Raw genomic sequence first — 22,911 nt, forward strand, 5'->3', positions numbered from 1 at the left:
AGCATCAAAAAAAGAAAAGAAAGAGGTTTGCTGAAGCTGTAATGTATTCTGCTCAGAAACCCTCCTCTTTTTTTAAAGGGAATTTATCACCTGTAAAGATCTGGGTGAATTATTTGACTGTCAAACTGCATTACCATACTTCAATGACAAGCAGGGAACATTTAGAGAGAACATCTTGACTGGAAATGCAGCCGCCTGCACACATTGTACATTCTCTCTCTCTCTCTCTCTCTCTCTCTCTCTCTCTCTCTCTCTCTCTCTCTCTCTCTCTGTCTAGATGGGGGGTAGATATTTCCCTCAGGGGCTTAAGAGTTATTAGAGTCATTACTGTGACCTTTCTTTGCCCCTCAGTGTCCACTGAACCCAGTCTGACTTGTTCAGCGGGGGGGAGTGAGGGTGTTAGCGTGGCTGTCACAGCATCTCTTGGAGGGAGAAGACACACTTTCCAGTCAGCTGGGTCAAGCCTGTTCATAATAATGACCGGCCGCGATCACCAGGAGGTTAACACATGTTAGCGTACTGCACTTATACATATTTATCAAGCAGGCTGTGCCCATTTCTGCTCGGAGCTGTTGCATGTAAGTGGGATTTGTTTCGGGGGGTTTTTCATTATAAAATAAGGAAATCTCGAGCTGGGTAAATTGGTGCAATTAAAAAGAAGCTGAATTAGCTGTACTGAACTTAAAAACCTGATGATTGTTAGGCAGGTTCTGGAGTTATAATGAGGGTCTTTTTCTCTATGATTTCTGAGCGGATGTATGGACGTTTACTTGTGATGGACATCAGAGATAATCATATCCTCAGGAAGTAAATGTTTGGGATGTTCCTGGCGACTAATTTCCCTCGTTGATTACACGTGAATTTGCATCCAGACCAGTCTAAAAGTAAGAAAAACACTTGGAAAATTGAGCTTCAACAGCCATTTGAAAGCGTTATTAATCAAAAAATAATTAATTAATAGTCCAAGCAGGATCACAGCCTCTCTGGGTTGGGGACAGTAAACAATCTCGTTTTACTGAGGGTGGCTGACGTTATCAGAGATGGTGCCAGCAGCTGTCCACCATGCTCGAATGGAGTTAAATGACTATTTTGATTTTCTACATCCAAGCTTCCACCTCCCCCCCCCACTTTCCCCCTCGCTGGTTTATATCCGGGCGCAGGGAGAGTGGGGAGCTGCTGTGCTGTGACTGCCTGCCGGAGCTGCTCCCGCTAGTGGCCTACATTAATAAAATATTAATAATGGTTTAATCGACTAGTATTTCTCTAACCTACTCGTGTGGGGAAGCCACATATCATGTCTGTTTGTTTTGGATTTAACTTGAGTTATAACTGATACGCATGCAAATTGCAGCAGTGATGCTTTTTAAGTACCTTAACTGCCTCAAGGAGCTTCTGCTGCAGCTTCCAAATGTTGATCGGCAGCCAAATATATCTACAATAACCAACTTCCTGTTGTTTTTACAACATCGACACTGCTCTTGGAAACCGCAGCTTTATTAGCTGCAGAGAGATGACAGGAAATGAGATCGAAAACAACTTGAAAAAATATTGTGGTTCATGGTTGGCACCCTTTTTATGCACCTTCTTTGCTCCTACAGTTGGATGTCTGAGCTTCACTGTGCAGAATGATGGGTTTTAAGGGGGCGGGGCCTACGGGCCTATAGTCAGGAAGTCAATCCTGGTCCATGCAACGTATACACGTGTGCACATACACTGAGAATGGAGATTTACAGTGAAGTAGGAGACAGCAGGAAAACTTAAGATATGAACAACATTAGCATATTCACAGATATTGTCATTTTTGATGAGGTAGAAGGGAGTAGGTGAGTTTTTATGGGTTTAAAGGTGGAAATTATACTTTTGTGGGAAGAAATCAACAAAAGTTTGTTCTAATTCTGTTCTAATGTTTTTGATGTTGTTTTTTTGTACAACTCGGGTCCAATATTTGTCGTTTCGGCCTCCATCATCTGGGAACACGGTGATGTTGCTGAAACCAGCAGCCAGTCAGGTTGAAAATAAACTCAACCCCAAGTTAGACACACTTAAATGTGGAAGAGAAAACAGCCCAAACTGTCTGTTGGAAGCATCCATCACACAGACTGGTTCAGCTTTGACCTCCTGTACTTTTGCCATGTTTCTGTCATACGGGAGGTACCATAATTACAAGTTTATGATATATACCATACCACATACCATTCACGTCGACATCCAAAGAGGACAGGGCGATAAAATAAGAGCTCGCATTTTCCAAGTTTTTGGACAATGTATGATTCTCATCTTATTGTTTGTTTGGGTTTTTTTTGCACAATGCAGAAAAACATTATTGAAACGTGTTTTTTGTACACATTTCACAAATACAAATACATATTTTAATTACAATTAGACTGTACTACAGGAAGTGCCTTTAAAAAGCAGTCTAACATGAATGAATCCCATCAGTTTAAGCCCTACTTTTATGATAATTTAACCCAATTTGAATAGATATAGTGCTATATTATCAATGCACAGTGTTTTCTAACTCTGACACTGCGTTTCTTCCCTGTTGCGCTTCAGAAATTCACTTACTGAGCACAATGTTTTTACTACAAAAGCTCCAAACTCCTTTACACAACAGGGAGAAAATGTCACCTGGAATAACCTGTTCAACAAAAATTGGGAGCATTCAGTGTTCATCAGTGTCTGCCGACGGTTTTCTGTCTCGTCCGTCAATCGTGTCACTGCTCGCTTGTTCCTGATATAACGCTGATAGGGCAGGTTTTAATGTTGTGTGGCAGCCGCTGCTCCCATCTTTTGTGTTAAGGCTTTTTTATTGTATAGACTATAATTCAGTAATTCATGCGTGTGTGTGTGTGTGTGTGTGTGTGTGTGTGCACGCATGTGAACATTGTGGTATGATGTCAAAAGAGAGCCTGGAAATAATCATTAAAACATAGTTATTTATTTTGTTTCTGTGTGACGTTTCGTACATTTATTGGCTGCATGCAGGAGAAATGATGAAATCCAAATTGTGGTATCTCAGAAAGTAATATGAGTGGATGGCAAAAATGAGACTCTGAAATGGATTTCAGTTTTGTGGTCGAACCAAACTAAGACCAGCTTCCCAAAATAGCTCAAAGTTGAATATTTAACAGCCCCTGTTTTCCCTTTTTTTCTCGCCAACAACTGTCCATCCCATCGCCACCGTCTCCTCGTCAGCACATACCCCGAAGGCTCTTTGTGATTTGGAAAATAACTTTCTCTGCTGTGGTTTCTCAGTTACTTTTTTTTTCCTTCTTCCAACTCCAGTGAAGTCATACCTCGTCCTCCTCTCTCATGCATCACTGATGTTTCTTTGTCGTTGCAGAGGCTCGCGGCCAGAAGCACAGCCTGCAGACGGCGCAGAACCTCCTGCAGGAGGAGGTTGCACGTGCAGAGGAGCATTCAGAGGTAACAAACAACAACAACAACATAAAAAAAGCTCCTAAAATTTTACTATTTTCTCTTGTTCTTGCTGAGAAATCACAGTGTTACATCACTTTGGCAAGCACGGTTTGTGGAGGATTCTTGAAAAGCAGTCTAGCTGACAGCCCACCCACTTCTTCTGCAATCTGATCTCTAAAGACATGAGGCATATACATACAGTGAGCAATCCACCAACATCTGAGAGCGACTAAAACCCACTTCCACCACGGCCGCCTCTGCAGAAAGCTCTCCACATACCCGTACGAGTGTTCGGCCAATCCCGCGTTCAGATTTAACAGCTTTGAAGAAAGGGGCTTAAATCTTTTTTTCTTTTGTCTAAATTAAAGAAATCTTGCGAGTCCATTTCGTCTGATTTATATAGACATCATAGGGAAGAGACATTATGAAAACGTGGGCGGGTTTGAGATGGATATTAACATACTGTAGGTGATTAAGGCTCCTGCTTGGCTGCACGCATCAAGAAGCCAAACCCAAGTGGGTCGCTGTACTGTGAAAGCACCCACTGACTCCTACTAAAAAATATTAACGTTATATGAGAAGTGATAATGGATATATTGTATAATAATAATAATTTTGCAAAACAAAGTTACAAAGTGCTTTGCATAGTTGAACCAGGATTAAAACAAATGAAATCAGACTTGAATCAGACAGAATAAAAACATTAATAAAATACCAATTTTATATATAAGAAAAACCTTTCTTTTACACAATATAAATGAACATTTTTAGTAAAATCATATGGATGTAAAATAGGAGGATTTGTTTCACCGAGGATGTGCCACTGACAAATACTTCAGTCAGTATTTTGCTTTAAACCAACTTCAAGGAACTGGAAATTTAATTTACTGACTCTCACATTTAGTGATAACAGCTTCATTATTGTAACACTTAAAATGACTGTTTCATTAGTCCAGTCACGACTTGCAAAATTGGAATTATGTTTGGTGGTCACATCCAGCAGTTGGAGCTTGAAGATATCAGATTTCATGTAAATGAATCCTGCTGACAGCTCTTCATCTTCCATCAGGAAGCTGAGATAAAGTTATGTTAGCTTATGTTCCGTTAGCTAAAGTTGTAATATCCCACGTTTCTGCTGAGTCCTGAATGTCCAGAGATCCTGACTGAATGATAAAAATGATAATGTGACATGCTGAAAAGAATAACTGAGGTATTCTGACTATTATTAACAGCATTGATCCTGCCTTTGATTTTATGTGGGACAACGTGAGGCAGGGAGGTCGCAGCAATTGACATTTTTATGTTTCTGGCTCAAACACTGCAATTAATTAAAGTTATCTGTGGGCTTCAAAAACAGAAATATGCTGAGATAACGTTCTGTTGGCTACAGTTCTTTTAGCTACAGCTCCATTAGCTAAAGTTCAGTTAACTACAGTTCCGTTTGCTACAGTTACATTAACTATAGTTCTGTTAACTATAGTTCTGTTAACTACAGTTCTGTTAACTATAGTTATGTTTGCTACAGTTCCGTTAACTACAGTTCCGTTAACTATAGTTATGTTTGCTACAGTTCCGTTAACTACAGTTCTGTTAACTATAGTTATGTTTGCTACAGTTCCGTTAACTACAGTTCCGTTAACTATAGTTATGTTTGCTATAGTTCAGTTAACTATAGTTATGTTTGCTACAGTTCCGTTAACTACAGTTCCGTTAACTATAGTTATGTTTGCTACAGTTCCGTTAACTACAGTTCCGTTAACTATAGTTATGTTTGCTATAGTTCAGTTAACTATAGTTATGTTTGCTACAGTTCTTCTATTTATGTTTGCTACAGTTCCGTTAACTACAGTTCCGTTAACTATAGTTATGTTTGCTACAGTTCCGTTAAATACAGTTCCGTTAACTATAGTTCAGTTAACTATAGTTATGTTTGCTACAGTTCAGTTAACTATAGTTATGTTTGCTACAGTTCCGTTAACTATAGTTATGTTAACTATAGTTATGTTAACTATAGTTATGTTTGCTACAGTTCCGTTGGCTACAATTCCATTACCTACAGGTCTGTTAGCTCTAGTTCCGTTCGCTAAAGTTGTAATATTACAGCGTAACAGCAAACGTTTCTGCTGAGTCCTGAATGTCCAGAAATCCTAATTAAATAATAAAATGATAAAAAGAGTAATATGACATGCTTAAAAGTATAACTATTCGACTATTAGATTATATAAGACTATTATTAACAGCATCGATCCTGCCTTTGTTTTTAAGTCATTCCAGGAAGTCACTGTAGTAATTGTGCTCTCCTGTTCAAACCTTGCAATTAATTAAATTAGATTAAATTCAAAAACAGAAATATGCAGCAAAAGGTTGGAAACACTTCAAATGCCAGAATCGCCAAACTCCAAACACATTTGGCCAAATCACAAATCGTACTCTCCTATTTACTCCCGGTGGTGTCTTTCCATGCAGATACTGTAGGTTTTGTTTTATTTGTAGAGCTTTTTGATGGAAAAATTACACTTGAAAAGCTCAAAACAACCAGCTTTTTGACAAACATGATCCTAGTTACTCACAATAATCCTCAAACCTCACTGTGAACCCTTTTTTTCCTCCAACCTTTTGGGAAGGAAATAGCTCCCAATGAAGATTATTAAAAACAATTTGGGTTTTGATGGGAGCAGAGTTAGGAAACGTCTAACCCAATATAAAGTGGATTATCCGCTGACCTTGACGCATTCGTTGTCGTCTAACGAACCAAGCTGTGCAAGGATGACGAGCTCGTTATTGTAGCATTAAGAGTACAAACGGCAGGGTGTAAGGCTGCAAGTTCATTTTCTCATGTTTCCCTCTGTGAGCTCACTGATGCTTGCCTGTAGGCTCCCATCACAACACTACGCTGTTTCTGTAACATGCATGTACTGACATGACAAGTGTGTGTGCACACAGCACAGACGTCACACACAGCTATAGTTAGAAAACCTATTTTTCATTTCTGTCTAATTTATGATGAATAGCAGCTGGCAGACCTCAGTCTGTGTGCGCTGTGGAGGTTTTTGGACCGATATATAACAACATATCTGAACAGTGTTCCTCGAATATCCTTATTGACATGTATATTAGACTTTATTATGATGGATTATAGGTAGATTTTTCACAGGATGTCACATTTAATTAGAAAAGTAGTTTAAAAACATGCACAAAGGGCAACCATTTATGGCATAGTGCTGCTAGAAACTGAGTGCAATAAGCTGATAATTAGCCTCATCAGCTAGCGTCAGTAATCAATACATTATTAAACCATTAATCAAACTAACAGCAGTCAACGTCAGACAAAATTATCATACTTCAGCAGTTTCCTAGTGTTTGTATTGGTGACAAAACGTAACGGGACTCTACAAACACAAGCTGAAGGCCGTCATATGTCGATTGTCTCCTTGTCAATTCACCATCAAAATAATCATTGGTAACTTGCCTTAACAATAGAAGTCACAGAGTTCATATGACACCTTTTTAGAAGATCAGTAGGGACAGGAAATGCGCTTTGAGCAGCAGAAGACACTCTTGCATCATCATGTCTGCTTTATAATCGCTGTAGCCATAACAGCCATTATGTGAAAGTACACCGTCTTGCAAGTACTCGTCATTTGAATCCAGTGTGGGCAGCAATGGCTTTAAGCCACTTAAAACACACCTGCAAGTGTCAACATTAGTCCGTTTTGATGCTAAATGTTAGTCTGTCCATCACGGCAGTAGTTTACATTGTGTCTCTGTGACCCTGACACTGTCAAACAGACGTTTTCTCTCATTCCGTATTAGAAAACATTTATTTAAAAATCTCTTGTGCAATTGATTGATTTTTTTAATTGGCTGCTGGGAATTTTGGCTCCAAAATTAGACTTTAAAGATCAAATCAAATGTTTCTTTATGGTATTATTACTTGTCTGCACTGTGAATAAAAGGTAGGAATACAACAATGTCAGGTAGCTTTGGAAAGACTGCATCATTTATCAGTATGGTATAAATTGCATGCAAAAAGCTTCAGCTGCAGACTCACAATAATAATAAAATGGCCTTCATCAGGACATTGAGGGAGTCTCATTCACACGTGAAACCCACACTGCTGCTGCTCTGGGCTCGGATTGATCCACACAGCACACCTCCCTCCTCCACCTCCCTCCACCTCACGTGGCTCCAATCAATACCACCATGAGTCAGTCATTAGAGAGGCTGTCCACTGATTGATTAAAACAACACCCAGCACAAACCGAACAGCCTGGCCGACTGAACGCTGAGAGCAAACACCTCAATACGTTTGTTTGCGAGTCGGACACATGTTTGGTACACGTCTGTTATTTTACACCTTCGGTTATTCTCACATAAATTAATTTCCAATTACTGCACGTTGAAGATTGACACTAATTCATGTTCTTAAAGTCGTTAAATAACACTCGTCTGCGTGTAGGTGTGTGCTACATAACTGTGTTTTAGTAGAGCTGAATCAATACAAAGACGTCTCTCTTCTGTCTCTTGTTCTGTGACTATCTCCTCTGATCTCAGTAGTCTGAGATTAAGCCCTCAGAGGGTCATTGCTTCAGCCAAAAGGCTTTTTTGATTTATGTGATAGTTATCTGTGCAACACATGCAGCGGTTTCCAAAACATCCACAGTCTGAATTCAGATGCTTTTTTTCACAGTAGTTTGACCATGAAAATCTGGAAAAGCATGTTTTTCTTTTTCGTCTTCAGACAGAAATCCCTCCCTTTGAAGACTCCGGCCAACAGCTTCTTCCTTTCCTCTGTCGCCTTAAGTCAAACAGGCTTCCTTATTAGGAAGATTCCTCGTCAGGTACCGACATGAAAACACATATCTGATGGAGAAACTTAAACTTGTCCTTGGTGCGAGTATAAATCCCTCACGGGGAGAGTTTCTGTAGTTAAAAATGACCTCTAAAATAAGCCTGTTTTATTGTATTTGTGCAGATATGTGCTGGACTGAGAGCAGACTGGTTGAACTCGAGTTCACGGCTTCACTTTCTCAATGGCATTCTGATTATGTGTTAAAGCTGTTGGACTGCAGCCAAGAGGGACTGAGGTTGTCAGGGGTTGCATTGCTGCCAAAGTGATGCTCTCCTTTTGTGTACACACACATACGAAAACCCCTTAAGAAAACTGTGTCTATATATATTAATAATTAAGGGTTATCCAGCAGACCTCAACTGCGTCCACTGGGTTTCTCTTATTTTCTTAAAGGTCCAGTCTGTATATATCTATTAGCAGAAACAGAATATAATATAATCATTGTTATGTTGGGCCTTTTATAACGAGCTGTTTTTATCTGCCGAAGGAGCAGGCCGCCATGTTGAACCACCGTGTTTCTACAGCAGCGTTTTTCCCCAAGTTACGCGTCCGCCGTAGTTTCTCCTACATGCTTGCATTGGTAGGGTGAGGCGAGAGGGTTGTAATCTGTAAACTACAGCGCTAGATGCCACAAAATCCTACACACTGGTCCTTTTTTAATCTGATAAAGGCAACCAGGTTTTCTTGTTTTCTAATAAAGGACCAGTGTGCAGGATTTAGTGCCAAAAAGAAAGGCCCTATCTACAGACAGTGTTTGGTTTGTCCCCTCTGGGCTACTGTAGAAACATGGCGGTTCAACATGGTGGACTCTGGACCCTTGGCTCATTCTAAGTTAACAAAGCACATCAATTCCTATATTCAGGTGATTATACACTAATAAATACATACCTATGAATATTATGTTCAGTTTCTGCCAGTCGATCTTCCTAAATGTTTCACACTGGACCTTTTTAAATGTTCTTTAAAAAGTTCAGGTTGCTGTAAATAAAGAGAGAAAAGGTTTGGAGAAGGTGATAAGTGGTAATTAGCTGTTAATAAGGAAACATTTTGTTGACATTTACTAATAAAAAAACTAAATTAAAATGCTACTTCTGGACAAAAAACAAGTTTTTACTGGCACTTTATTTATTAATCAAAAGAAAAGTAAACAATATGAGAGAGAAACAACTTGGCCGACAGATCAATGTGGTATTTATTTATCTGATATATTTGTATCTAGGGTTGCATTATCAATCCACAGATTATTCTCTGTTTATTACAACAGAAAAGCAGAAAATTGTTGCCACTGATGGCTCTGTCGATTGATCGATTGTTTCTGATCTAAATGCCCCGTGTAACCCGATTTGTCCCAGTGACCTGGTTTTCTCTCTCATGTAAACACTGATTGTTGCCATATGCTGACCTGCTGTTTAATAGTGTCTGTTTATTGTTTATTTATTGTTTTCTGTTGTTTAAAGAAGCTGATAATCACATCTAGAAATCACCTTTGAACAGGATCAATCCATTGTTGGTTCGGAGGAAAAAATGCAATATAAGAGATCTTCTCACATGACCTTGTTCACTGTCCTTAAACTGGTCAACCATGTCATGTTATTTGAGGGGGGGGTTACTGGTTTATTACACGTCCTCCCACCGTGTCTTTCCTCCCACTGTGAGCTTCTCCATCTGTCGTGGACGCCATTCAAATAACCTCAGGTCGCAGCGAATTTATCGGCCTCACTGTCACTACACAACAGCTGTTACCTGCACAAGCTCATTTAATTTTATCTGGAGTGTACAAACAATAATCTGCATCGAAGTGTAACACTCACTCACACACACACACACAAAAAGAGCCAAAGCTACAGCTGAGTCTTGACATTGATTAACATTAAACTTTCAGTATAGTACCGGTATGTGTTTGGGTTTGGGTCATGGAGTATTTATGACAACACAACACAACCGGAGTTTTTCCTTTCGTCCTTGTTTTGACATGAGCCTGATGCCTCGTCCTTCCTCTTGCCTCCACCTCGAGTTAAAATGCAGCAAAAATAAACTCAACATCCAATAAAGTTGCTCATCGAGTTTGAGCTTTTGCTAATTTCTTTGTTTAATTGTTATTGTAATGGAGAATAAATACAAAAAATTAGCAAAACGATGAGTCGGGGCTGCACGATATGGTAACAAGAACATATTTGGATTATTATATTACGTAATTGTTGCATCACATTTAATTTTTTACTGTAAAAACAATTAAAATCATTATGATGTGATATTTTTTTTGTCCGGAGAACAGCCAGGGTATCTCTTCAGAAGTACAGTACTTCATTATAATGATGTTCTGACACATTTTTCTTGCCCAGCTTCTCCAATTTGCATATTGCACTTGGCTATAATGTGATGTTGTTAAGCCCTGGAGTCAAGAGAATATCTTTTATTGTCTCTGAGGGGGACGTACGTACGTCACTAAATCAACATGAAACATCTTAAAACACGAGAGACACATTGACATTTAATCGATTAGTCAGAAAGTAACACAGTATTTGCTGCTTTTTATTCTCTTATATGACAGTAAACTGATTAGTCAGGTGTTATTTTGTTGCTGGTGGTCAGACAAAACTCAACATTTGAATATGTCACCTGGCATTTTTCACAATATTCCGACATTTTATTAAGAAAACGATAAATCGCTAATGAAAATAATCATTAGTCGCAACCGAACTATATCAGATGAACAGGTAACCATGTCAAACCAGTTGCTCGTCTGTTGTCAGTCAACGGGGGAGGAAGTTAAAGCCGGACGCAGATGCTGGTCGGCTTGACGAAGAAAAGTAATTTATTGTCCAATCTTAAAAGGGAATATGCGTTCGAGGGGGGAAATCCAGAGGATGAAGGCAGGGAGGGGATGAGCTGTGGGCTGATGAGACGAAGCAGAGCAGAGAACAAAGGCTGGCAGGCAGAAAATGATCTCAGGCACAAGGAGAACAAAGGTTAGCAAATCCACCCCCCAAAAAAAACACATGAGAGCAGAGAAAACATGAATACACAATTCAAGGAGCCTGAGACGTGCACTACCACAGAGTGTGAGTTAATGATCTGGTGGTGGAGAGAGTGGGTGAAGAACCAGGGCTGATATTCGGCTGAAACGAGTATCCAGTATAGATAATTTATCATTTAGAGCCCGATCAATATGGTTGTTTTGATGCTGAGGCCGATTTTAGAGGGGAATAATCCCCCGGTTACCAATACGATGCATTCTTGAGCTGTAATGACAATCTGTCTATGTAAAGGTAAACAACAATTAAACAACTTTATTAAATAATATTTAAGTTAGATATTCTTCAACATATAGGCTACAAAGAACTGTTTTATCTGCACATATTGGACGACATACGATATAGATAATATATTGGTTGTTGTATCATTCGAGTAAAATGTGTCAAGATCCGTACTTTGTAAATATATTGAGCTAATTTTGGACAATAATAATTGTCCTTTAGCCTAAATAGTTCTAATTATTGTGACTCAAAACATTGTGAAGGTAAATTCTGTATGTAGTTTTTCTAATAAATACAGCAACATCTGATCAATACATATCAATTTCATGTCTGGTTAGCCCCGCCCACGCCAAGTTTGAGCCCCCGCCCACTCAGAGTACGGAAACAAACACAGGTAATTTAGTTGGTTTGTTTTTAATTCATAAATCAAAATGCCATTAATCTTGTAGAGAATTTTTCATTATTTTATGCCAAATTTCTATTAACAATCAATTATTATTTGTTCATAATTTACCTCCTTCACACAGTTTGTCACTGTTTACTTGTGGTCGCCATTTAGAGATTGACATCTTCGACACATCATAACCAAGAATGGTTTCCTTTTCATCAGATTGAGGAAATAAAACAAACCATTTGACACAGTTCGATTTCAGCTGGTGAATCTTTATCTTGATCAGAGTTTTGAATTGGCTGCACAGTCAGACGTCTCGTACAGTGTTTCCTCACAGTAGAACTATGTCTGAGTTGTAATCGACTAATTTCGACACCTGCAGCTTTGTGTAAGTTTCACTTTTAGTCAGCCTTTGCATGAAATTATCAAAAATACACTGACACACAGCTGAGTATTTGATCTTTCCTTTCATCCAACCACGCTGATCTCACAGATAGAGATACCCTTTACGAAGTCTGTGTCATGCACATGTTCTTTTATGTTTAAAAAAAGAAGAAAGAAACCTGGTTGTGTGTCTACATGACCATGAAATCATGAAATTCCACCAGCCGAAATGCAGCCGCATTCACCGTGTTCCTCTAATCCTTTAACCCTCATTTACATGACATCTAAGAAATCAGGTTACTGCAGAGCCAACCGTATCCTGGTTACTTCACTGCAAGTAAATACACATAAAGAAGCATTATATTTTGGCTACAAACCTCCCAATCTTTGCCTGTGTGAACACGCAAAATGTAATTAACTGACCAAACTGTGAATAACCCCCCCCCCTCCCCTTTGCTTTTTTTCATCCCAACTCCCTGTAAAACTAAACTAAATCAGAAGTGGCTTTTAAAACAATCACAGCGGTTTAATGCAGCGATTTACTTCGTAGATATAACTTCTGTCCTCGAACCAGACGAGGATCAAGCTCGGGCTTCTCACATCCTGGGAACACATACAAAGACAGATCACAAGGATTTCAAGGTTTTTGCGAAATGTAACAGTTGCGGCACATGAAGCTGTTAGCTGTGTAAAATGTACTTACAGTGAAATATTGCGGCCGGCAAACTGTGCCAAGGTTCATGGGTAAACATCCCGGAGCTGATTAAATCCTCTTTATACTTAGAGGAGGTTGTTTGAACGATTTCCCCCCGCGGTTGGACCTCCCTTTGTGTGTTGTCCTGTCTGCTGATACCAGTTTATTTGTCTGCTCCGCTTCACAGGAGCTGCTGGAGAAATTCATGGAGGGAAACGTAAGCCTGGATGAGTTCCTGGACTCCTTCCAAAGCTCCAGGAAGACGTATCATATCCGCCGGGCTCAGGCGGAGAAGATGCAGGAGGTCGCCCAGGCCAAGCGGCAGCCGAGCAAAACGAAGAGAGCGGAGGAGAGCAAAGTCCCCGACGTGAGGAAGGACTCGGAGCAGCCTCAGGAGCCCCAGCGGCCCAACGGCTTCGTGGCGCAGGGACCTCTTAGAGTGTTCCAGGTACGCTACGGCCTCACGCCAGCCATCCTCCTCCCTCACTACCCCGTTTCTCCCCCTGCCTCGGCTCCAAGCTATCAAAGTAGCACCCCACCACCTGAACCCCAGCCGGGACAGACCCACATCCTCAGCCCCAACACGCCACTTCCAGGACACGGCCAGCCAGTCGGCCTCAGGGTCATCGGACAGTTACCGGGCGGCTGGCCGGCCAACGGGCGGCCGGTGAGAGTGCAGCAGCTTTACAGGCCGAACCCTCAACAGCCTGAACCGCCGTACCGATAATCTCGAGGAGGAAGGGGAGGATGACGGAGGATGAAAGTTTTTGAAGAGGTCTTCCAAGATGTGGAACCAAACAGTGGCTGTCACAATCATGTAAGCAAAGACTGATCCAGAGCCAGGCAGCACTGCAGACGTCCGTTTCTGTTCTCCATCCATGACACACAAATGTAACCAGAGCAGAGATAGCGAGGCGGCTGAGGACAGAGAGGACCGGGGATGGGCTCCGATAGCCGGATTCGTTAAACTAACGAATCTCTTATCAAACTTTTTATCTCCTTTTTATTCCTTTTTTCTCTTCGATATAGACGAATCTGGGGTCTGAATTTATCTGTGCAGCGCCGCCGCCGCCATCACTGCGGTGGCAGAGTGAAACTGAACACAGCGGAAGAAGGGATGATCGGGTTAATCGCGGTCAGCGGTGCCTGTTTCAGGGTGGAAGTTATTCAGGATGAAATTGGTCATGATGCAGATTTGGGGGGGGGGATAACATTAACGTACAGTTTCTGTCCTTGAGATTGAAAGATGAGGATTTAATGAAGGTTTAGGAAAGTAAAATAGATATAAGAGTAACAGCTGGGGGCTTTTTTTATAAGTCTGATAACAGTAAAGAATTCTTGCCGCTGTGAAAACTGGACTAAATATCATAAAATGTAGATTAATCTAAGCTTTATTTAATGGCATTTAATGAAGATATTCTCACTATTCGATCTCCTGGACAGATTTCTTGACGAAAAGGACAAAAAAAAAAAGGTGCCACCGCATTAATGGCAGCTTGTCTACTTCCGCCTACAGCTCTGATTCGTCTACAGGAAGCAGCTTCTTATTCTTAGCCAACCGTTGCTGTCGCTGTAGCCAATTAATCAGTCCCTCCTGGATTTTACTGGCCTTTTTTTTTGGTAATTGTTGGGTCTAATAATTTTATAATTGGTACAGTCTAGATCGGCTCTATTTGACAAGATTTGGCGTTACACAAATAAAACTGAATTGAATTAAAATACCTGATTTCACGGCAGCTTTTCTAAAACATCGCAACGCTTGCTGCACTGTTTAAAGCGCTGAAACTACAGGAAAAAGTGTGCGAGGGACAGTTACGATTGGTGAAACTCGTTGGGACTCCACAATGACGATTGTACAAAATTGTAAGGTTGCGTAGAATTCACGAGGAGTTGTTTTAAATTTGCGTTAATTGTCGCGATCGCAACTTTCCGGAGGGACTGATTAATGTTAAATCTCTGACGGCTCTATTACGCTGCTCAAATTACTCGTGTTTCTGCCTTTTCCGCCAACGAAAGGTGATTAAACATCTTTAAGTTGCCTTTAATTACTTACAAATGCTGCGAAGGTTGATGCCATTTGGAAAAAGGGATTCTGATTTGATAAGTGGATTTCGATTACTGGATTTGAATGCGATAAACTGCTATCGAACCCCATCCCTATGGAGGACGTGAACGTTTTTATTATTTTTAACTTTATTATAATTTTTTTTTTGTTTTTATACTTTACATGGACAGATGTGAAGCACAAGGTTGTGAAGCACATCTTCAACGCCAAAAAAAAAACAAAACAAAAAGAGGATCTCATTGTTCATTCATACACTTTTAGGAGAGAGAGGCTTTGTGAGATGCCAGGAGTCATCAAAATGAATGATGGCATCAATAAAATGGTGTTTTAATATAAACTCTCATTGTTTTTTCATCTCATCAAAGAAAGGCAACGACATTTATACTTGGAACCATTCCCAAGATCATGAATGCTGATATTAAATCACTGCGGAGCAAAAAAAGAGCAGAGCAGGTGGTATTTATTGATAATTCCCAGACCGTAACCTGTCAATAATATCTGCAGTGTCATAAGTGTGTGTGTGTGTGTGTGTGTGTGTGTGTGTGTGTGTGTGTGTGTGTGTGTGTGTGTGTGTGTGTGTGTGTGTGTGTGTGTGTGTGTGTGTGTGTGTTAGCATCACAGATGATTTCCCAAAGCCGTCTGCCTTCTTTTCATGTGATTTCATGAACAGTGTTGGAGCTCACAAGATTTATTTATTCATGTAAATCCTATTTTAAATGGCTGACTTCAAAGCTTCTTGTTTACCGTGCTAAATGAAGAGCTGCCTCTCCCTTTCAAGGCAGCCAGTGTTTTTTATTTTTTATTATTTTCTCCCACCCACCCCAACACAACACACACACACACCGAACTGAGAAGCAGAGTGAGGGGAATTTAATCTCTATGAGAATGCCAGCGCTCTGCAAGCCCACAGTCGAATATAAGGAGGTTTAGGAAGGTTCCCCCCCTTCTCATTTCGCTCTCCTCATTATCCGTCCTTCAGCATTTAAAGGGAGACGCTCTGGAATGTAGTTCTTTTTTAGTTTTTATGGTTCTGCTCTTGAACGTACATCTTTTGCTCATTAATAACTCATATAAGTGCATGCTTACTGCTTACAAAGTACATGAAAATGCCTTTTGCAGGCCAGTGCCCAGTTGCATAAAGAACCTACAGAAAATACTCCGAGGTCTTTTTTCTTTTTGAAGATTTAAAGTTGTGAAGAGAAACAGTTGTAATTAAAGCTGGGTCATCTCCTCAGTAAGTGTTCGTAAAAGCTCCAGTGTGTAACATTTAGGAGGATCTACTGGTGGAAATTGAGTATAATATTCATAGTTTTCATTCGTGTTTAATCACCTGGATTAAAGAATCTGAGGTCGCCATGTTTCTACAGTAGCCCAGAACAGACAAACCAAACACTGGCTCTATATACGCCCGTTTTTAGCGTGTTTAATGGGTAGTAATCTCCACTAAATCATACACACTGGACCTTTTTTAAATCAAAATAAGTGAGATTTGTAAATGCATTTCAAGGCTTTGACTTTTACTTTCTGTTTTGTTACAATTCGGGTAATTTTTTGGGGGGCGTTTTTGGACGTCGTTCCAATCTGATAACGCTCCGCTGAGATCTGTGAGTGCGGCTGCATCGCTAAAAATAAGTGGAAGTGGTCAACAGGTGCAACATTTATGGGTTAAATATATCCGATAGTGTGTCTTTAGCTATCTGCACACGTCTTTGGATCTGAAGTGAGGTGAAATTGGTTAGCCTGTCGTCCCTGAAGACAGCTGCTATACAAGGAAATAAATTACCTTTAAAGGGTCACCCATCAAATCCTGATCTGTATACTCTACATTTCTTTATTTTATCTTTAAATTCTGTGTATTTTGTTTGGTTTTTTTTTGCTATTTATTGTGGGCAGAAATTGAAAACCAGTAAATATATTCAACAAGTGAGGCAGGGCAACAAAACAAACCCATAGATTAGTCAAAGTTTGAGAAAATGAAGGTTAATGTGAAAAATTATCTTTTTTTTTTACTGTTTGCTTCTTTCTGATCCATGTTGAAACTTCTTTTTAGAGCCGCTGCCACATTCACAGATCTCACTTTGATGATGTTATTATGACCCAATTTCTAAAGTCTGTTTCCTGGAACGCAAAAAAAGAAAAAAAGTTAAATCGTTAACAATTAAACAATGTTTTTATTAGAGAATGAAATTGAAATGTGCCAATAACATTTGTCTCTCCAGACTGGATGATACTTTTGAAGATACTTTGCAAATTAGCCCAGTTTAACCTGCTTTTTTTTATTGTCTGATTGTTCTTATTCGATTTCATGCCTTTGCTCCGCAGGGTTTTTCTTACATACTGAAGAAAGGAAGGATACCTCGCCTTTTTTTTTAACATGCACACAATTAAACTTAAAGAGAAAACTGTTTGATTTGTGATCAAGATTTAAGAAATCACTCAATATTTTACCTCACAAATACAAATCAGTTCAGCGTTCTGGGATTTATTTGCTTTCTTGCCGAGAGAAGATCTCACGTCTGTGTGGTAAATGTGACGCTACACCCAGAAGACGTTTAGCTTAGCATAAAGACTGGAAACGGGGGGGAAAACCCTGGCTCTGTTCAAAGGTAACAAAATCCCACCTATCAACGTCTCTAAAGCTCACCATTTAGCACGTCATATCTTGTTTGTGTAGTCCGTACGAGAGTAAAAACAACACATTGCCTCCGTTGGTTCCCTTGCAACCTCTCATTGATGATAAGACTGCGAGGAAAAGTCAACACGACTTGTTTTTACACAAGATACAACATGTTAGTGACTTTCAGAGGCGCTGGTGGTTTGTTACCTTTGGACTCGTATTCAGGATGGTGAAGCTACACGGCGAGATGCCACTGAAGCCTACACACTGCTTCTTTTTCAAAAACACCTTTTATAAAGTATAACTGGACGTTTGCAACTCTCGGCAAGAAATTTCCCAAAAGGTCAAACACCTTGTTCTTTAACTTCAACGGCGTTTAGGACGTGAACGTTTCGATGTAACTGGGCACTGGCTCCAACCAATACATGCAGTCTTGTGTCCACTCAGGGTCAAAAATAAAATGCAGTGCCGCTTCCCAACCTGTAGCACAGATGGACCCGGGGTGACGGTGAATCCGAACCCGTGGATCTCATGTTGCCCTCCTTTCATTTATTTTATTTAATTTTTTACACAGGTGCATGCCAGAGAGACTCTAACCGTAACCACGGTGACACCAAATCACCTTCCTCTGTTGCAGTGAGATTTGACCGAATGAAGGTTCATTGCTCGAGTCCTGACATTTGATTTTAATTGTTATTTTTGTAACAGTGCTGGTACAAAAACAAACCAGGAATCCACCCTCACCATACTCTTACTGGTGTTTTAATTCAGGCCAGATGATTCATGTAAGATGTGTTTGAAATATTCTCAAAATGTAAAGTGCTTGTTTCTGCGACTGTGGTTCTCTTTGTCCGCTCTGTTCTAGTGTCTCTGTCTCTTTTTTTCTATCAAGGAATTTATCCCAGCAGCCTTCTTTCAAAGAGGGTTATATGTAATGAAATAAGTTGCTTTAAGACTTTAAATTTAAATAAAATGTGGCCACCCTCAAACATATCACATGATTTTTACACCGCGGCATCTCTGTGGCTGCAGGCGTCCGTACCAGATGATTACGAGCGATGTCAAAGCCGATCAGCGCCGCAGTGAGTGAAGATGATGCTAATAATATCCCGAGTTGAGGCTTTTTTTTATTTTTATTATTTCTTATGAAGCTCCGTGTTGTCGCAGCTACAGTACAGTACGTGTGACTGGACGCATGTGGCTGTCAAAACCCCTCAGAATGAAAACAGAGATGCAGGAGAATGTCACCTTGACCACTAAATGACACAGAGATCTCACGCAAACCTGAAAAAACCTGCAAAGACTTGTTTTCCAATCATAGAAACACTGGAAATTATTTAATAGTATTTTAGGTCCTCGCCTACATAAACTTAGGTGCGTATTTTCTTAAACTTTCAGACATGGAGCTGAAATACTAGAAGATTTACACAAGAGAGAGTCTCAGTAAGTCAGTTTGTGATTCAAATGTTTGAATACAGTAATAACAGTGAAACTTCAATTAAAAGCTGAGTCCCTTTTACTGGTTAATGTATTGATAAATAAACACAGGTCTCTTTGGGTCTGCTTTTGTTAATATGGACATTCTTTACACATTATTTGTTCATTTTAAAGAAACCATGAGCACCAATTTACTTGGATTTACCAACATGGGAAACGAGAGGGACGGGGATTGTTCAAAACACAGAATAAATAACGTCCACCTTCACTAAAACAAATACAAAGCACGCAACTAAATATGGATAAAGTTTCAGCTCGCAACCGTCCCTGCCTGAACCCGCTGTGTTCAGTCCTGGTTGGAGCCGCTGTAAATCACTGTGTTCGGTCCCAATCTTGGTCCTTAAAGACTTTTTTGGGGGGCGGATTTGGAGACTATATCTAGACTAGCTAGGGAGAGTCAAGACTAGGAGTCACCTGCTGTTGAGGTTCAGCAAAGTATCGAGGAGGAAAAGGCGCCAAATCAGGACGTAACTTATGACAGATATTTCATTTGGCGAACTTTTTCTTATTTGGTTGAAGTCCATCGCTAACTCTCTACTGCAACGCACTTTAACTGACATAAATCTGTCTCTCTCTCTCTCTCTAGATCAAATTTTTATACTGGTTTAAATAAACAATTTAATAGTGTTTCCCATCTTTGATGTAATTAAAAGCCCTGTGTATATATATATATATAGACGTCTGATATAGGGGTTGCTATAAAGCGTGAAGGACTCTGGGTAATGTGAATATGTCTTCCCGTGTTTCAGTTCTCAGCGCCGTGATCTTGAATACATTTTGTCACTTGAGTTTTGTCCTGGTATCATAAAACAACCTCTCCAGAGTCGGCTCCGTGCTGCCTAACACATGGGCCATAATGTGCTGTGACGGCGACTTTCCGAGCCAAAAAGTAAAGTGAGTGTGTTTTAAAATGTTCAAAAGACACAGCTTTTTAAAAAAAAAAATGTTTTCCAGCCTCTTTGAAAACCGAAAGACCACAATGAAGCTTTTTGGAGTCGCGGTGGCTCGTTAAAAGATGGAAATGTTTCAGTCCGCACGTGAAGCACTTATCGACATTATGTAACACAGCGTGGATACAGTACGGGAAGTACATCCTTATTTATATGAGCTGTGTAAAAAGAAAAATAACAATAAGTAGGTTATAAAATACACAGAGGAAGTCAAATATACCTCAGGAGGAAGCAAAAGAAACCTACAAAACAATGAATAAAATAACATAAATAAGGATAAAATGAAACGATGTGAAGTGATAGAGAAATAATGAACACATGAGTCTGTTTTTTGGTGTTTTGGTCTATAACAATAAACAGTAAAGAGACAATAAAATAAAAAACAAGTGTGGCAAAGAATCATAAAATAGAAAACAAAGAGAATTAAATGTTCAAAAGAAGGAAGGTTTTTATGACTTTATTCTCTGCTTTGTATTTTCCTTATAGGTCTAGTGTTTAACACACTAAAGTGATTCTTTTCACCTCACAGAAAGACAAAATTAACTTAATTTCTTCTAAAAACAGAGCGAATATTGACCACACATATGCAACCTGTACAGGTTTTAAGGGGGTCACGAGCCCGACTAATAACGTGGAGACTTGATATCTCATTAGTTCAGATTTAGAGGCAATAAGTGTTAAATAATGGGGGTGAAAAAGGGATAAAAACACTTATCTTAATGTCTGCAGGTGTGTTGACTGGAAGGCCACTGGTTTATTTCCAGCGAGGTGACCTGAAATGCTTCATTGTCAGGGTGAATTATGATTGATTGATCATTAATTTGTCAAAGTAAATTACACACAGCCACCGGGCCAGTCCTTACGGGACACGTAGGAACCGACAAGCTGAGCAAAAATCATGCTAAATTATTAATATCGAGTACATTAGAGGCCGTACTCGGCGCCTCGTGTGGTTGAAGAGCCGCTAAACCGTAAATGTGATGAATATTTTTACTGGCAGCCGACCAGCTGGTCAAACGAGGCTCTCTCTCTCGTCATCTAATTTACTGATTGTGTGTGTGTGTGTGTGTGTGTGTGTTGAAATCTGCCCAGTGGAGGCGTAATTACAAGAACAATAGCTTTGAAAGGAATTGTGACATTTTTTCTTCATTGTAGTTAAAGCGTTCACAGAAATCAAAATGTCACCGCAGGGTTGTTTCATCTGGGATTTAACGCAGTAACCACCAAAGCAGACACAGCTGCTCTCACTCACTTGAATCCTTTGTCACATATTGGGTTATTTTAGCCTTTAAAGAGCCGTTAATCAATGTTTTTTAATCAGCAACCGTCGGATGGGTTGCCAAGGAAGAGCGGTGACTCCCTAACTTTTACTCAAGCTCCACCATTAGGTTGACATTTTGGTTTCCTGGGAAATGTCTATAACAATGACTATTGTCTAAATACAATAGATACAACTACTAAATACAGTCTTAACTGTTCATTTATGGTCCCCAGAGGATGAATCCATGGTGATTATGTGACGGCAGGGTTAGCTGGTTGGTGCAGAACAAACTAAAAGGAGAGTTATTATTGGACTTTTAGATTTGTCTTTACATACTGTACATTATCCTCACATTAGCCTACTGTACATTCATTTTAAGTTATTATACTGTACACTCCCCTACATAAGCATACTGTACATTTTGTGTACTGAGAAGTCAGCTCAGAGGTGTGAAACTAGAAACTTGGCAGCAGCTGTAATTCAAAAAAAAGTGTGTAAACTTCAAGAATATGCAGCAAAATCAGGCCGTAGGAGTAGGAGATTTATAAAACATTTGCATAAGATTTACATAAACATAATCAAAAATGCTGCTCTGAACGGCAGATACCAATATAGTGTGTGTGTGTCTGTCTGTGTGTGTGTGTGTGCATAGGGGGAAATGAGCGTCTAAAAATGAAAGCACAGCAGTAATTACACCCCAGAAATAGGTCCTAATTGAAAGGTAGCTCCAGTAGCTACACTAATGAATTGATTTAATCATTTAATAGTTAATTAAAAGGCAGCACAGTTGCTCAGCGGTTAGCACTGTCACCTCACAGCGAGCAGCCTCCCTTTCGAGTGCCAGTTACTCATCTTCACTGTGTTAACATGACTTCCCCCCCGCCCCGTTAGTCCAAAAATAACACTTGATATTGAGATTATTTTTGCACATAGGTGTGAATAACTTTTACATGTGCCGACTTGGGTTTAATTATAACACCGAATATGAAATTTCCCCACTCACAGCTCAATATAAAGTTTAAAATTAAATTATAAATTAGGAATTTGGGGCAGTTCATGACGTGATGCAACTAGAAATAAGCATGCTCTTTTTTATTTTATTTTTTTTAAATACACCTGCTTTTAAATGAATTAACATACAAATAAACTTCCATGTTTTAATTAATCAATTATCGTACAAAAATGTCCATCACGGTTTTCTGATGTTAGCATTTCCACATAAAAGAAGGCTGCTGGGAAAGTTCTTGTGCATGCTCAGCTTTACTATCTACTAACACGAAACATGTTGACGTTTTACTGAAAAAGACTTTGCGTGTCCTCTCACACATTCAAGTGACCTTAATCAACATGTTTACCTGTGAAATTATTTCCATTTGCTTCCCATTGTGGATCCAGGAGTTGTCAATAAAATACATCTGCCACTCTGATTTTAATTTTGTCCTCTTGTTGCTGTAAGAGTTTGATCGATTTTAAAATAATTGTAATTCTTTAGCACCTTCACTGTCTGAAATCAAGGAGCTTTT

General features: G+C 39.6%; 1 protein-coding gene across 1 annotated transcript in view; it reads left to right on the top strand.

Annotated features, from left to right (window-relative positions):
* vps37d (VPS37D subunit of ESCRT-I) overlaps positions 1-22,815 on the top strand; it is a 42,809-nt gene extending 19,994 nt beyond the window's left edge. The window contains exons 3-4 of the mRNA XM_051401377.1: positions 3,344-3,426; positions 13,186-22,815. Coding sequence (XP_051257337.1) covers positions 3,344-3,426; positions 13,186-13,725 — 623 coding nt within the window. The 3' untranslated portion in view covers positions 13,726-22,815. The remainder of the gene's footprint in view (positions 1-3,343; positions 3,427-13,185) is intronic.
* The last annotated feature ends 96 nt before the right edge of the window (positions 22,816-22,911 follow it).

This window comes from Dicentrarchus labrax, unplaced genomic scaffold, assembly GCF_905237075.1.
Source record: "Dicentrarchus labrax unplaced genomic scaffold, dlabrax2021, whole genome shotgun sequence".
NCBI classification, from domain to species: Eukaryota; Metazoa; Chordata; class Actinopteri; family Moronidae; genus Dicentrarchus; species Dicentrarchus labrax.